The sequence below is a fragment of the Parus major genome, chromosome 3 (genome assembly GCF_001522545.3).
Source record: "Parus major isolate Abel chromosome 3, Parus_major1.1, whole genome shotgun sequence".
Taxonomy (NCBI): Eukaryota; Metazoa; Chordata; class Aves; order Passeriformes; family Paridae; genus Parus; species Parus major.
Genome location: NC_031770.1, coordinates 9,508,362 through 9,525,441, shown reverse-complemented (window position 1 = coordinate 9,525,441; position 17,080 = coordinate 9,508,362). Strand labels below are relative to the sequence as shown.

At 37.2% G+C, this 17,080-nt stretch overlaps 1 protein-coding gene across 1 annotated transcript in view; it reads left to right on the top strand.

Moving 5' to 3' along the window:
* The window catches only part of AFTPH (aftiphilin), a 42,432-nt gene that overhangs the window by 15,148 nt on the left and 10,204 nt on the right, over positions 1 to 17,080 (top strand). The window contains 7 exon segments of the mRNA XM_033513203.1: positions 5,196 to 5,347; positions 5,851 to 5,977; positions 6,299 to 6,355; positions 7,911 to 8,033; positions 14,482 to 14,542; positions 16,118 to 16,148; positions 16,150 to 16,289. Of these exon segments, the coding sequence (XP_033369094.1) occupies positions 5,196 to 5,347; positions 5,851 to 5,977; positions 6,299 to 6,355; positions 7,911 to 8,033; positions 14,482 to 14,542; positions 16,118 to 16,148; positions 16,150 to 16,289 (691 nt within the window).

Here is a 17,080-nt window from a genome sequence, read left to right as displayed (position 1 = left end):
TTGTACATGTAAGTGTCATCTGCTGTACTTCCTCTCAGACTCTGACTGAAAAGTTAGTACAACACCAGTAGATAATAACTATGTGACAAACTGAAATGGTCAGTGAGTTTTATGTGGTCACAATAAATAACTGTTAAACTGTACTTTGTCTGCATGGGAAATGCAATATTTGATGCATTCCTCAGCTGAGGGAGAATAAATGGTGAAGCTTCCAGCAGGAAGGAGAGACACAGCTTCACATTTCTAGCCTGAACTTCCCTGCAATTTCTAACTCTATCAGATCAACTAGTAAAAAGAGCAGAGAGGTCTCTAACCATTTTTTTCACCTTAAGCCACTACATTTTCAGATTTGCTTTGCAGCTGAGCTCAAAACTTTTATAGTTACTCTTTAAAAATGGGTTTGGGAGATTTAGGACTAACATTACTTTCTTTAATTCTTTAAATTACTAAAAAAAAAAAATCTGGTTCCTCATTTTATGTTGATGAAGGTTTTTTTAGCTCTTGTGGCATCCTCTTCTGGCTTGCAAATCGCAGTTACAATGAGCGTTTTCATTATAAATTTCCCATGTAAATAAAAACAAATATTTCAATTCAGTTTTTCACATCTAAGAAATATATAGCACTACCTTATATTTACCTGCTTTTAAAGTGGGGATGGAGATAAGCCATCACATTTGAAACATGAGAAGTTAAACTAGTGTTCTTTGTAAGCTTTGCTTGTTTTTACTCAGGAGTTTTTCTGCCTGCAGCTGTTCTTTCATTGCTTCTGAGGAGGTGTTGCCTGTGCTTCAGACAAAGAAACAAGTTGTTGCTATGTGAAAAGGAAATGGGTTCATAGTTTAAACTGTCCATAAACTATTTCAAGGGAAAAACTGTCCCCATTTAATTGAGAACTCAAGGATTTGTTGCTTGTGTGCTTTTAGTTAACCGTTCAGCTTTGTTTGATGCTTGAGACCAGAAAATTTTGAGACCCACAGAAGTTGATTGGTGTGTTCCCCATGGTGAGCTGCATCCATTGAAACTGGTTTTTCAGCTCCCTTGTGTTAGCTATGAGGTCATGAAGTTTAGCTCTTAAAAAATCCCCAGACCAACCCCCTGCCAAAGAAATGCTTCATGAACTGCAATAAAACTGACCAAGCAAAAACCCCAAGTACACCCATCCCATGCACACACATGGTGAAGACAGAGGAGTAAATGGCAACTTAGCTCTTCACAGGCAAATGTGTTGCTGGAAAATGTGGTTTGAGTGTTAAATAATCCAACAAAGGGATTTTCTCATTTAACCTCCACTTGATTTTATTAAACTAGTCATAAAAAGTTGTGCTAGGCATTCTGCAGAACAGTGATTTCAGAGTTCATGATTTAAGTTAAATAAAATCTCAGTGGTTAATCATTTTCTTTTCTTGGCCCCTGAGCTTTGTTCCATCATTTTGAGAGCTTTCATTCCTCTTCTAAGTTCCGACTAGAAGCCAGTTATGTCCATATGAACTTTTTTCCTTTCCTGCTAATTTATATGTTTAGCATCTCGGATCTTTCATAGGCTCATTTCTATCTCATTTAAAAGGTTATTTTATTTTTTTTTTACATTTCACATAAGTTTGAATATCTAAAGATGCTCAACAATTTAACTATTACACTGGTTTTATTTATCCTTAGGTCTTCCAGTTTTGTGTTTGGTAGATGCAAACAGCCCAGAGTTTGTGTTGCTTCCTCTGTGTCCTCTTCTCTTGGTAGCAGGATGAGGAAGGGGTGAAGGCATGCTCTGTTTTTGATTCTTCCTTAAAGCACCTCTGGAGGCTGCCAGAGCAGAGATGCTGTGGGATGTAAGAGATTTCCTAAGAGAAAATAAGGACTTGTGTTAAAAAATGGGGCTGTGCCCTCCAGTGGAAAAGGGACAAGGTGGAAGGACAAAGTGCCACTCCACTCTTTGAAGGGGAGTTCACCTGGATGAGTTCCTGTGTCTGCTCCACAGCCCATATGTGATCAGAACCATGGAGAGAAGCACAACTGGATTTTTTCCACTCCTGCACACAGAGTTCCCCAAAAGTTCACCCACAGCAGCATTACAGCAGTCATGTGGTGGAAACTGCCATCTATGTCCACTGTGTCTGTAGTGGGACTCAAGTGTGTTGTTTTTAAGGCAAATTTTATTATCTCCTCATAGCTCTGAAGAAAGGCAGTCACCTGTCACTGTTGGGTTCGTGTGGGGGCAGCTGGGGAGGATTTGGTGTGCTGGGTGGTCAGTGAAGAGCTGCTGTGCTGAAGGAGGTCATGGAGTCTATGACCTTGTGGCAGAGAGAAAATAAAAACCAGATTGCATAAACCAACTACCTCAGGCTTTTAGCTCTGAGAGATAGATCTTGCCCACAGTTTAATTGCCACATTAATTCTAATCCTGTGGTTATCCTTATTTTTTAAAAGTATCCCTGATACTTTGGTTCTGGTGCTGATTACCACATATCTTAACTGTCTACCAAAATCTTCTATGCATTTATAGAAACTATGGGGCTTTAAATTTATCAATAATTTTTTTTTGTTTATTTTTCAACTGTTTGGAGAATCACAGTTAATGTTTAATGGTAGCTGTAGCCTTTTCATATCTTCTGTAAGTGCCTTCAAGAATTATTCTTCTCAAATGGCTGTGGAGAACAATCAGGTGACATGAAAATGGATAAAAATTCTTGTTTTCTGCCTCTTTTTTTTCCCCAGAAAGACAGACTGTCCTAAACTAGTACACAGACATAACATTACTTCTGGTCATACACAGTATTTTGTTGCAGTCAAATTTATGCACAAATAGATTAAAGTTTGTAGGAGGTGGACATTTACACTAGCTATGAAATTTTGGTGATGTCCTTTTTACCTGGAAGATGTGACCACAGGATTTCATCACCAGTTAGAGGAACAAGCTCAGCCACTTCCATTACCACTGCCTGGAGATGTTTGTGCACTCTTCCCTTTGTCCATTGGCACATACAGAATTAATTACTCTGGTTTGCTATGGAAACCATTCTTTGTTGTATAGAAATAAGGGCTATGCATCACTGGAAATTTAGAAAAGATGACAGGAAGTGTAAAGAATGCTATAGTTAAACTGTTCCTGAAATTTTGGCACAATTCTTAAACTCAAATTTGAAATGTGACACTGACTGAGATGCTGCTTGGTTCTTAGAGATGTTCTGTTAATTCTTTCATTACCTAAGTAAGCATATTTTTAGTCACTAGCATGTTCTCAAATGTTGATCCTTTTCAAGAAATGTGATGCCTTGCTGTTTCCATGATCCAATGCCATTCATCTGTCTCTTGCTTTTCCCTGGGGATATGTACTCTTGCTGTATTACAGAAATGAAGTAAGCATCACTTGTTGATGTGAGATAAGGGGAAGTGATACATTGTGGGCAAAGTTAAACTTTAAAATTGAAGCAGAGTTTGCTTTTGTGTGCTGAAGCATTAGGCCAGAATCTGGAATACTCTTTAGTTTTACTTCCTAAAAATGTAAATTAGTCTCTTAGTTCTGGACAACAAACACAAAACAGCCTACAAGTATTGCAACTTAGTGTATAGGCAGAGTGACTGAGCACTGCAAGATAATTAAAAGGAAATATATACTGTAGAACACAGCTCATTATGGTCAGAATTTACCAGAGAGGTAATGAAGAAGAAAAGAAAAAGGAAAGAAAAAAAAAAGGGTGAGTCAGGTATGCTTTGAATTCAGATCTTTGCACTTTTTTACATTATAGTTTGGAAGTGACTGTACCTGGTGGCTGTCCCTGCCAGGCATTTCTTTCACAGGTAGCAAAACTGAAGAGCTGATGCTCTAAGCCAATTCATTTTCCTGTTTTTTGCAGTTAGTGGCTGAATAGAAAGAATAGTCTGGACAGACTTGATCCTAGTTCCTGACTCATCATCCCAGTTTCAATACAGAATCCAGATATTCTGATAATGTGTTTACCTCTGTTATGTTTGCTGATGTGCATGGCCAATGAGTTGGTTAGTTGAGATGAGAGACAAGGCAAATTTTCAGCTAAAAATTCAAATGAGAAATGTTGTAGATAACTCTTGAAATCGTGAAGCAGATATTTTGCTGCATGAAAGTTTGTCCCAGTTGTATTGATTAGCCTAACTTAAATGGATAACTTCCCCCTGCAGCCTTGCTTTTCTGAACTTTAAATCATCTCAGTTGTAACAAAAACCCTATTTTGAGGGCTTATGTGTGTAAATTCAACATTGTTGCTGGAATATGCTGCATCTCCACAGGAGGGCTCTGCTGGCACAGCTAGAACAGCACACGCCGTGGGATCCTCCTTGGATTTCTGCCTACTCTGTTTCGTTTCCATTTCCCCAGTAGAAAAGCAGGTGCTGGAGCAGCTGGATGCTGCCCTGTGTGTGTTGCAGCAGAACGCTGGGAGAGTGGTTGTTGAGGAACACTAAACTAGAAAGATGGAAACACTGCATTGAATGCCAGGCTTATACCTCCTTTCCTTAGCAAGAAAAGAGATTCAGGTGTTTCTGGCAAAAATTAGTACATTAAAAAAGGCTTTAATTTAATTTTTATAAGCATACCTTGTGATTGGTGTTTTAATAAATAATAAAAGCTTGATGCTTACCTGTTTTTAGTGGGTTGAACTAAGAAAAAAAAATTCCATATCATTACTACATCTGATGTCCAAGACCAGTTAAGAGAGGTGCAAGAAGTTGAAATCCTGTCTATCTGGAACTATGAAAGAGAAAAGAGAAATGTAAGGAACAGACTTGAAAAGAAGAAAGCATACTATGCTTGTCAAAAAAAGGGGGGGGGGATTTTTTTGGTTTTTTTGTTTTTGTGAGGGCAGAAAGTTGTTTGACTTCTGGTGCAGTGCATGCTCTGGAATTAAAACGTCTGGAGACCATTAGTTCCAATATATGCTGTTTATATTGCTGAGACATTATCCTTTCATAGCATAAATCTTGTTGCATACATTTTCTGCTAATTTCTAACAGAGTGACTTTGGACTCTTCTATAAGAACTCATTTGCAGAGGGCAAGATCCTTACTGTTTCTTAGTAGCTAGAAGCCTGTATTTGGTGTTTAAAGAGTCCTCTAACAGTTAATATTTTGTGGTAAGTGTTAGCTGTAAGTTCCATCTTGCTATAATATTGGACTTATCTGTATGGCAGTTAGCAAAACTTGACATAAATATTTTCTCTTTGGTATAGACAACATTACTAAGTCGTCTGGAACGAATATTTGAAGTCTGTTTTCCTTCCATGCCTGTTGCTGAAATTGAAGAAGAAATAAGTTCCTTGAATCATTTGTTGGAAGCAGGTGAAAAGCAGATAACAACAGAGGAGACCTTAGGAAGTACTGGGTAAGAAACTACAATGCAGCAAATACAAAATGAACTTGAACCACATAAGGCAGTAATTTAAAATGAGGCATTTGCTTCAAGCATTTTGAGAAGCCATCGTGTGCAAATTATCTATCTATCAGAATACTTCTTTTCAGTGAGTGGATGTGCCAGGAGTACTTTACTTAGCAACTCAGCAGCCTATCATCTTCTTTTCAATGATGTCTCTGAATTAACCAGATATGTCTCATTAGTTACACTTGCTATAAATTACTATATGTATTCATGTGATGAAGTCTAAGCAGGCTTTGTCCTGTCTGCTGTGGACATCATTTTCCAGTAAGAAGTCTGAACTGTAATTGTTCTGAGAACACTGTGCAGTTTTAGTTCCCCTGGGTACTGTGCTTGGGCATAAGTTTAATTGGAATGTATATTAAGCCACTTGAATTAAAAAACAGAATAAATATTCAAGGCTGCTGAGCTGTTTTTCTGAATGATAACTTGATTTATGATGGGTTGTGCAGGGAAGTGATGGACGTGTGGGCAGAGCTGCAGGACATCCATGATGCCTATGGACTGAGATACCAGTGGGGTGGCTCCCACAGCAACAAAAAGCTTTTGTGCTCCCTGGGAATCGACACAAGAAATATTGTGAGTCTGCCAGTAAAACTGTCTTTCTAAATAACCAGGCTGCTTTATATGTAGAATCATCAGGTGGAAGTGTCTGGTGTGAGTGCCTTCTCCTAATTGCATAGTTGCACAGAACATGGTTGTTCATGACAGACCACCTGGCAACCTTTTATAAGCCCTAGTAATATAAAAAGTTGCATCAGTTTTTAACCATTGTATTATAATTAACATAGTATTTATTCTGTGATACTAGCCTTACACAAGTTATGTAGCATTGAAAAACATTTCCATCACTGACATAGAAACTCTTAAGTAAATTCTTTGTTGTTGTTGTTTTATCAGCTCTTTACAGGCAACAAGAAGCAGCCTGTTATAGTACCCATGTATGCAGCAGGACTGGTAAGCTATTTTTAGTATTACTTTTTGTTATAGATTCAGTAGCATCATATTATGAAATATATGAAATGGCATTAAACACCAAGTGTGCTGAAAGATATTTTTGTAAGTACAGTTATGGCTTAGGCATCAGTAGAAATGCTAGGAAAAAAATACCAAATAACTTTCATTATGTGTGTGAACAGATAACTGATTTTAAGTGAAAGTATTTGGTAAAAACAAGAAGATAAGGTTTGTGATTTTTGCTGGTCTGAGCGGAGTAAATGTTCCTGTTTTCTCAAAAAACATTACATATATATGTATACACACATACAAACACACCTGTGTTTTCATATGAGCATCCACAAATGGAATAGTAAAAAAATAGTTTTCTTTGGTTTATATTAGACTGATATTATTAGATTTAATGACATAGGTTAATTTTATAGAGTGACTTCTACAGTCTTCTGATGGATCAAGATCAGCTCATGTACTTCTTTGGATGTAAACGTGGTATTCTGATACAGATAGTTAAAACAACTCAGAAATATTGCTGTTTTCTTCCTGTTTGTGAGCAGGATTATGTTTGTAACACATGCAGTTATTTTTTGCAACAGATTGCCCTTGCTGATTAATTAATCTCCTTTTGCACACAATAAGCTGAATAGCAGCGATATCAGAAATTACTGGTTGCCTTTCTGTTGCCACATTGCTTTCTGTGTTTTTGTGCTGTCCAAAACAAGTGATTTAACTGGTGGGTAAATTCAAAGCTCCCCTAATATGGTGTAGAAACATTTGTGGTACAGCTGATCTTGGCAAGTGACTTCCTGAAAATAGTTTAAAAAGCTGTAGCTGCATATCCCATGCTTTTATTTGGGACTATCTCCTCATTCTCGGGTGGTTGGCATGTCTCAGTGCAAACTTTGGGCTTTCTGTAGATCTTCTTGCCCTCAAGTTTTTTTTCAATATCAGATTTCAGACATTTTTCATAATACAATCTGTATTTGAAATGTTTGCTTAAAATTAAAAACTTTATTTTCTTAATGGTTCTTAATGCATTTGTTTCCCTCTCAGTCATTATTGTTCTTGGTATCATTCTGACAACTGATAATTTTATTTTATTTTTTTTGTGGATTACTTAATTGTTGAAATGGAATGAATGCACTTGTACTTTTGTGATGGGTCATTTGATATTTCTGGAATAGTCTACACACAACTGGGAGGAGAGCACATCACCTTATCAAGTAACTCTTTTCTCCAGCTTAAATTACATTACAGAAAGTTGAAAGCAAGCTCCAGCTCAACACTTGGGTTTCTGTTACTGGCTCTAAAATGTTTCTTAGGCTAAGGACCCAGGATGATTTTCCCCTCCTTCTACTCCTTCCCCTCTGGACACAGTCAAAGTGTCCCAAAGATACATGGTTACCCCCAAGCCCTTAGTTTAGGGCACTACTACATAGTATGTGTTCTAGTTTTTGGCATCTGCAGTTCTTGAAATGTCTGTAAATGTGTGTGTCTGTGTGTGCAAGTGATTTTTTTTTTTTAATTAGATTATTTATTTGCTTGTTTATTTATTCAGGGTATGTTAGAACCTACCAAGGAACCTTTGAAACCAATATCTGCAGCAGAAAAAATAGCTTCAATAGGACAGACACCTCCTGTATCACCAGAGATGAGCACATGTGCATCTGATCAGTTCCAGGTAAAAAACAGAGAGAGAAGGATGAGGAGAGGAAAAGAAAAAATGATGGAAATAATGGGATGCCTTGTCTCTTTTTGTTTAAAATATCTAGTTGGTGTATTCAAAGACACCTCTATGTAAAAGGCAGGTGTTGGTTGTGTCAGATTGAAGTCCTGCTCTTGGATCTACTTTTCATGTGTGACTGGGAGTCCCTGTGAGGAGGCTGTAGCAGTTGGTGGCCACCATTTCAGAGTCCTGATGATCCTTACTGTTACACAGCAGTTTGCTCTCAAAGGCAGTGGGCAGTTAGACAGATTTTATATGTAATGTTAGACTCATCTGACCTCTGGCTAAGGTTCTTCATCTTTGCTTATTGTGGAGCTTATTAATGGAGGTTGTTCTACTTGTTGGTTAGCACTTGATTTTCTGAATTATTCTATTTGCATTTTTACTGTCCATGTTCATTTCCTTTTGCCCTTTCTTATTTCTTTAGAGTGTCATGAAAAGTAGCCCAGCTGCCTGGCAAGAGATTTTGGGTGTGGTCATTACAAGCATATGTGTCTGACTTTTTGATTGCATGAATTCTCTTGGCCCTTTGTGCCAGATTTTATTGAATTATCTTTTACACACATTTGCTTTGCTGGCTTCTCTGTCTTCAAAGTCTGATACAAAATGAATTCAGAGGAGTTTAGGAGTGAGCTTTTGAATTTCACAAATGCTTTGTTGTTGTTTTGATGTAAGGATATTATAAGAGCTCTTGAATGCCATGCATGTTGCAATGTGTGTGGATGCCAACAAGGTAATGGGATATGCAGAGATACTTCATTTTCAGTGTCATTACAGTGATGCTCAGTACATATTCAGCATCTCAGCTGTGTTCCTCCTTAGTGCAGGTCTTGTTTAATCCACCTAGCAGCTTCAGTTCCCTGCTATGCTCATGTCTTCTGATTGAAGGCATTCCAGAAAGAATTATTCCTGAGCTACACCTAACCTTAACAGTAGGTACTTATGACTATAGTGATGTTCTTGCAGTCCTTGCTCTGCCACACTGCTCTGAGAATGAGAGCTCTAAGAATGACATGCTTGTAGCAGAGAATTCTTTTTCATTGTTGAGTAGCAGTTTGTCAGTGAGCTCAGAGCTGACATTGTTTTATACAGCAGTACACATTTGATGCTTCCTGTGCTGCTTCTCATATGTAGTGGAACTGAGCAGCTGAACTGGATATAAGAAAAGGTAACAATACTGATTACTGCAAATAGTCTGACCTGAAGAAATCTACTGTGTGGTAAGAAAGTAGGAACATTTCACGGTCTTCTTGCAGCATTCAAAGTACCCTTTTTTACAGAGGAGATAAAACATAAATTAAGTCATACACTAAACAGTGTAGAGAGCTGTGAGAACCTGAAGTAGCAACATCTCTGACAAGTGCCATTTTCTCAGTTGCTTGACAGTCACAGTGCTGAAAATAAGAACTTCTACTTACCAAAGTCTCTCTTTTTTTTGTGTAATTATGAATTCCTGTTACAGAATTTCTGATTACTTGTCACAGTTTGATAATCTTGTCCCATGGCTTGTTCTGACAAGACCATCTCTGTTCAATAGCTGTGGTCCATGAATACATCTGAGAAGCTTCTGTGCTGTCTGTCTGCACTGTTGGCATTAGGTTAGCTTTTCCAAAAAGACAAACACTAAAATAAGCTTTTGGGGAAGAGATGGGTTACAGATTGTGCCTCTAGGAGGCTACACTTAGATGACATTCTGAAAGTTTCAGGACATGATCAATTCTCCACCTCAGAGACGACCTTTCTTTCTTGATCTCATCTTCCTGTCAATGATTGATGGCTTCTGTTGGCTTTGGGGAAAATCCAGTTTCACATCACATTGTGCAAATGGCTCTTTCAGAATATTTCAGGTTGTGGTAATAAGATGATGTGCCCAAACATTTTTTTAGGAACTATGCTACCAACATTGTTAAGATATTCAGTGGAAATACAGGCAGTTTTAGTGGACTCTGAAATTTCTTATTCTAAAATTATTCTTATTCTGAAACTTCTTATTCTAAATGCAAGTGACTTAGGTGCAACAATTCAAGTATCTCTTAAGTGCACCTGATTAATATGTAATTATTTAGTTAAACTTCTAAATTTCTCCATTTTCAGAATGATGATTTATCCCTATTTTCAGAAACCTCAGAATATTGACATTCTCTTTGGAAGGAGTGGCTCTGGTTGATAGATTTGTGTTCTTTGCTCAAGGAAGAGTTGTCTGTTTGAGAGCTGGCATTTATGGCACTTGGATACAGATCAGTGTCTGTGCATGTATGCATCTGACTTCCTGCTAAGGGAATAAGACTTTGGAAGACTGATGAGGCAAAAGTAATAGCGGAAAGAACATCTGTAGAAACACAGAAATGCCTCCTAAATGTTTTTGTTGTTAGCAAACAGACAAAAGCATGCAGAGATTTAAAATGGAGAACTTTAGAGCTAATAGAATGAGGTAGAAAGCAGCAAGTGAGCTGCAATGTTTCTTCCTAGTTATCATATAAACTCTGAATGTTTTGCCTTCATTCACTGCAGTGGGTCTCACTGAGTTAGGCTGTGGAAGTAGGGTGGACAAATTTCCATCTGAGCCATTTAAGCTACAAGGACAAGGGTTTTGAAATTGAGTTCTCAAGTAAGTTACTGACTGGTTTGTTGCATTAATTTATTGTATAAAGATGATTTTTGTGGAGTCATTCTCTTTTATATTTGAAGGTAGCATCTAAATTCTTCTTTGATCTGTTGTTTATCTTGACAATTGGTTTATTTCTCTGTTCCTCTGTGCTCATAACTGTAAGGCAGTAAACAGAATATGAAATAATCCCCTAATTATTGTTGCCTTGATCTAAGCATGGCATCTCAAAGACTTCACAGGGCTGAAGTAAAAGGCTCTGTCAAGGCACATCAGGTGTAAGGAGTGGCTGGTGAAATAGGCACCCTTTGATTGTGAGACCCAAGACAGGTGTCTTTCTCTTCTTTTTTCTACAGCTCTAGTGGACTTCTGTATCACAGCCAAGTCTTCAGGGAGTGAATGCAAAATACATTCCAGTGTTAGTAGAAAGGGTTGCTGTCTGGACTTAATGATGACTGCTTTCTCTTGGTTTGATACAGTTTTCTGGTTAATGTTGTTTTAAAGTTTATTTATCTGCTTCTCTTTGGGTTTTTTGAGAAAAGTTGTCCAGATAGTTCTGCTTTACTGCTATTTCTTCAAAGATTCTCTTCTCTCCATTTATGTTCCTTTGGTAGGGTTACCTGCCAAGTTTTACTTAGTGAGTTTTATATTGGAATAAAAATCTGCAGTGACCCAGACATTTCTAGAAGAAAATTATCAGTGATTCTTTTCTGCAAGTGCCCATTACAGCACATCTGCTTGCATGTAAGCCACTGAATTAGGGATCAGGTTATAATAGAAATATACATCTTACACTTGCTGGCTATTAGGGACTGAACCTTAATTAAACCCCGTGGGGTGACAGTCTCTAAAAACACTTTTAATTACATAAGAGACCATCAGGACTTCTAACAATGACAGATGCAAACTACCATATTATTGGCCACTAGCCAAAGCTCTCCAGTTATACGTGTGAGAAAGATCCAAGAGTGTGAGAGTGTCTGTAGCTTTGTTGACAGAGTAAGAAGGAAAGATTTGCAGGTAAGAGATGCTACAGAACTTGCTGTTCTGTCAGATGTGACAGCTGTGTAAAGGGATTGTCTGAAAAGAGCAGTTTTCAGAAATGATATAATTTTTCCAATGAATACACACAATGAAATGTATGAATTACTTGTATGGAAAGCTTTTTCTGGAATGTGTATGATACTCATTTGTGGGATCCATCTAAATATTGACATTGTATTTGTATTACAAGTCCTTTTATTCTTTTCGCCCAGCTTTAAGACAGCAAAATGCTTCCTTTTTTTTATTTTGTTTAATTTTCCTTGGATAATTATTGGCACAGACACAAACATTTACATTTTACTCTTTTGATTATAAGAGCTCTTACATAATGCATTCCAAAATTACTGTGTGAAAACATTTCTCGCTTGTATCAAAGTGAAATATGATGCAGTAAAACCAACAGGCATTTTAATTTCCTTAACATTTCCTTCCTTAACATTCAGAGTTGTACTCTTGACAGCTGAGTATGCTTTTTCATTTCTGTGCTGTGTCCTGTAATCTAAGATGGAGGCCTCAAGGAGTGAAAGCAGTGTGCTCCATTTCTCAGTATTCTCCTAGATTGGACACTTTTCCTTAAAGCATGTTATTAAAATAATAATTGCAGTAGCCTAACAACCTCATAGTTTCAGAAAGGCTAAACATTATATTGCCATTGGCAGGGTATGTTCCCATTGGCTGAGGTTTCAATGCCTGTGTTCAGGTGTCCCAGTGTAGTTTTCTTAGGGCTGAGGTAATTAGAAACAGAAAACTTTATGTTTAATTTTGCTTTTTCCTCTGCCTCCTCCTTTCACTTTGTTTGCTACTGTATAGACTGGGGCTTGCCAGCATCCTGTATAGGTGAGGGCTGCTTTACTTACCCTCTCTTTTGCAAAGTTGTTTAAATCAGCAGAGTGGCCTCATCCCACAGAGCAGAGTAATATACCTGGTGTATTCTTACTGATTTGGAGTCAGACTCAGATTTTTTCCCATTTTAGGAAGAATTCATCACATCCTTTGTCCTTTCGTTGTCAAATCTGAGAGTCAAGCCATCATTAAAGGCAAACACTGAGCAATCCATTGGTGCCACTTTTTCCATGCAGCTCTGTCACAGTCCTCAGGCCTTTGACACAAGATCTAGTGGGTGCTTTCCTCAGTAAGAGAGTTGGTAGGAAGCCACTTTGTTTCAATTTGACTTCATTTTGCTCAGGGCAGAAAGCTACTAAATTGTCATACTTACTACCCTTTTATTTTCCTACAAACTCCTTTCAGTATTAATACATTTTACATGTGATAAAATTTAAACAAGCTACTGATGATAAAGATCATTACTTCATCAAGTGGAGCTTGCACACTGCTGACATTATATCTACATGCAAATCATTTCAATGCCAGTAATAGCATTCCCAAAGCAAAGTCAAAAGTGAAGAATCAGTTTCTTAACCTCCATGGAGAGAATACTGTTCAAGCTGTCCTCAGTACCGAAAGTATTTTTAAAGACATTAAATAGTAAATGTCTTGCTTAGAAAAATCTTTGCTCTAAGTAAATACAGAAATCTCCAGCTCCCTTTGTTTTGCTTCCTGTAAACATCTAGCACTGAGGAAATGTCTTTTAATGTGAGCATAATTGGGCTACAAAGCTACCTCAGGTTGCTACAGTCTTGATTAGTGAATTTGCATTTTTCTTCAGTGTCAGATGGTTGGAAGTTTTGAAATTAAAGAACTAAGGCTGATTTTCTACAAAAGCAAAGAGAAGGTATGGCTCAGCCACTGGAGTCTTAACAAGTACTGATGCATTTTAAAAAATATTTCTGAGAACATCCATTTGTTTCTTCCATACTGTGATTGTTTCATTGGAAGTTGAGGGCACATCCTTCTCCAGTGCTTCACAACAGTTGATTTCACTGGGGAGAGAGCAGAGTGTAATGCACATAAGTAGAAAGGTTCAGCTTCTTTCAGACATTTCTGCTGCTGTCCCATCAGTTTGTGTCCTGAGAGTACAGGAGGACAGTGTTTGCAAGGCACACTGCACCTGAACACACCTTCCCTGTTGAGTATGGTCCCTGCTGCTTGCTTGTGTCCAAAAGGCTTAACAAGAGGAAATGAAAAGCAAAGATGGGCTCCCAGAAGGAGTCAATGTTTCCACACTCCTCTTGTTCAAGCATTGCTGCCTATGGTTTGTATTTAGATCAGGATGAGTTAACTGTGAAAGGATAATAAGTCACAGAACTTGTATTTTTAAAGAGGGTGGAGTGGAGAGGGTGTTGGTAATTTGTCCCTCATGTGTGGGGATTGTGTTTCTTAAGAGCAAAACAAACCAAAAGAATGATGGGTTATTTGATGATAAATAATATATATGATCAAGACAAAGCATGGATACACAGACAGCTTTCACTGCTCTGAATTTGCCCTGTAATTGTGTATACATAACTTTCTATGCTATGTTCTTCATCTTCCATGAAAGTAATAGTTTAATTTTCAATGATGCCTTAAGGTTTGTTTTTCAATTCATGTGTTTTAGTTAATTTGAAAATCCTGTTTGAGTTAAAGTTACCTAATCTGTGCTGTTCAGAATTTAATAGATTTTCTGTGGTAGTACAAATCTGCTTTGAATCTCTAGTGCATATTATGAAAATACACACCTCCCAAAAGTTTGGGATTGATCATTTAGTTGTCTTTTTTAGTGTTTAGACGCTAAAGAATCTGTTGTTTGAACTGCTTTGCATTGTTGTAACCTGAACTGACTATAAAATCTGATTTCTGACTTTTCAACTCTAGGAATCTCTACCACCTGTCCAGTTTGACTGGAGTAGCAGTGGCCTTACTAACCCTTTAGATGGTACGTCTCTCCGTAGAGCCTCTAGCACCAGAGCTAGAGATAAGAAAGCTACAAAGTTCAGACAAACATCTATCTGCTGATTATTTTTTTAAAATATATACACACACACATATATAAAAAAATATATATAATACTTATTTCTTACTCCTAACTTTGGAAATTCAGGCTTTCTTTCTGATTAGCAGTGCCCCTATGTGAAGTATTCATAGTTTGAAAAATACAAAGTTAAGTGTTATTTTAGATTCCTTCTAAATGCTAGTGACACAGTGGCAATATTAACACTTCATTATGTATAACTGCAGATTATAATGAAGCTCTGAACAAATGAGCATTTTAGATTGATGAGTTTTACTTCTTAAAAGTATTTTTCACCAGTCAGCTATCTCTTTAGACATCCTCTGAACGACAAACTTCTGTATAGTGGCTACTTCAAAGCACAATATTTTAACCTCAAACTGTTTGCAAAATATACACTTCCTGAGCTCAAAGTTTTCAGATTTAAAAATAATTTTATATTTCAAAAATGTAACTTCATTCATTATCCCTTTTGCTTATACTAAAGAGCTAATTATAGCTAATATATTAAAGAGGTAGCTACAAACTTATTTATATCTGTAAATGTATATAGTTATCACCTAAAAGACACCTTTCACCTATGTCTATTTTAATAGCCAAGTGAGTCGTGCCACTGCCTCCAGTGTCAGAAATGTAAGTGCATGCAAAAGAAATAAAACAAGTTCTGGAAACTTGTTTGATTGACAAACTAGAAACCTATCAAGAAGCTCCTTGACCAGGAGCCTGCTGACAACAACTGATTGATGACACACAGGTTCAAAGGCAGGCTCAGATAAAGTGCATCTCTTACTGCACTGGTGTTGCCACACTGTGTTGTTGCAGAACATGTGGGGTGTAAGAGTTTGGATAGCTGTATCATGGTGCTGAAGGAAAGCCTGGATGGACCCTTTTGCTGTTGTCTGGTGTCTTACTACTTCAGTCAATCATCATGCTTTCTTTTTAACAAACAACTTTAAAATGTATCTTGGTTTGATTTCTGTTTTAGTACTAAAGGGGAACAGTATAATTTGTCAGTGAGGAACTGGACATAAGAGTGGCATTTGTTACCCAGTGGTCACACTGCTTTAAGATAACGATTATTAATAGCTTAAAGCTGCTAAATAAAATTTTAAATTTTTTTTCTTTTTTTTTTTTTCTTTTTTTTTCTTTGCTATTTGAGGATCTGCTAAGTTTTCCTGATGAAAGAATGGCTTTCAATTTCAGTGAGGGGAGAGAAAGCCTATTATATTTCAACTATCAATTGACCTATATATTGTTTCCCTTTAACTGGTCACTTCTCTCTCTCTGGGTCGTGCTGGTTCTCTTTCATTTTTAGATTGAAATAAATATTTCTATTTTAAAGTTACTAGTGTTGATTTCCTTGCTGCATTGTACATGAGGAAATGTGCACTGAATTAAGTTGTTAACATTTTAGAAGGTACAAACTAATACTGTAAGCATTGTTTTCATGTCGATTTTTAAATTGCGTACTGAGTACTAATTATAACTTGCATGTTCAAGTGTGTGTCTTACCCCTTTTTACACATAAACCCCTCCCTTGGCTTACCTTCTATATGGCTGCCTACCAACACGGTCACTGAATTTCAAGCTAGTGGAGGTTCCACTCTTCTGAACCTTGATTTCTTTGGGCCCGTGGATGACAGTAGCTCTAGCAGCACCACCACAATCCCAGGTCAGCAGAGTGTTAAAACCACAACTGTAAGAATATAACGACTTACTAAAAGCATGAGCACATCACTTGACTTTCCTACAAACAAGGAGAAGTTTTACATTGCACTTTCTCTAAAATGTCTCTCTACTGCGTTTTTCCTTTAATCTGTGTTCTGTTTTCTGATGTTTTGTATCGAGTACGAAGTATTTAAAAGGTACTGTCAGCTCTGTATTTGTCACCTGCTGAAGGAATGAATGGCTTTTATGCTCTTGCAAATAAGATGTTAAAACACTTGTTTCAAATGAGAAATTCCAGAAGTTAACTCTTCTAAGCACTTAAGGAAATTCAAAAAATGGTATAGATGTGGCAATTCCTAAAATATGAGGCTTGCTCTCTTTTCTAAGTGCCTCCAAATTACAGGATTATGACGATGTTTAGAAGCCATGTGTGAATATAAATTCATCAGCCTTGGTACATCATAGCACAGGAGGTCATGGATTGCTACTAATAATACAGTGAAAAAGGTGTTTTAACAGCCTTTATAATAGAAAAGAAGGATAGTTGCATGTTTGTGGGATATTAGAAGTTCATTAATGTTAATTTTGAAGCCAAAGCACATTATCTGCAACTTACTTCCTTAAAAAAGAGATGAAAACACCACTGTCTCATTGAATAATGTGTGAAAGTAATTGAATTAATTTATCATGTGGTTTTTATGTGCTCTGAGTATTTTGCACGAGCTTGTGAAAACCTACACTTTGAATTAATTTCTGCAGGAATTTCAGGGAACACTTTGGGGATTTGTTCCAGTG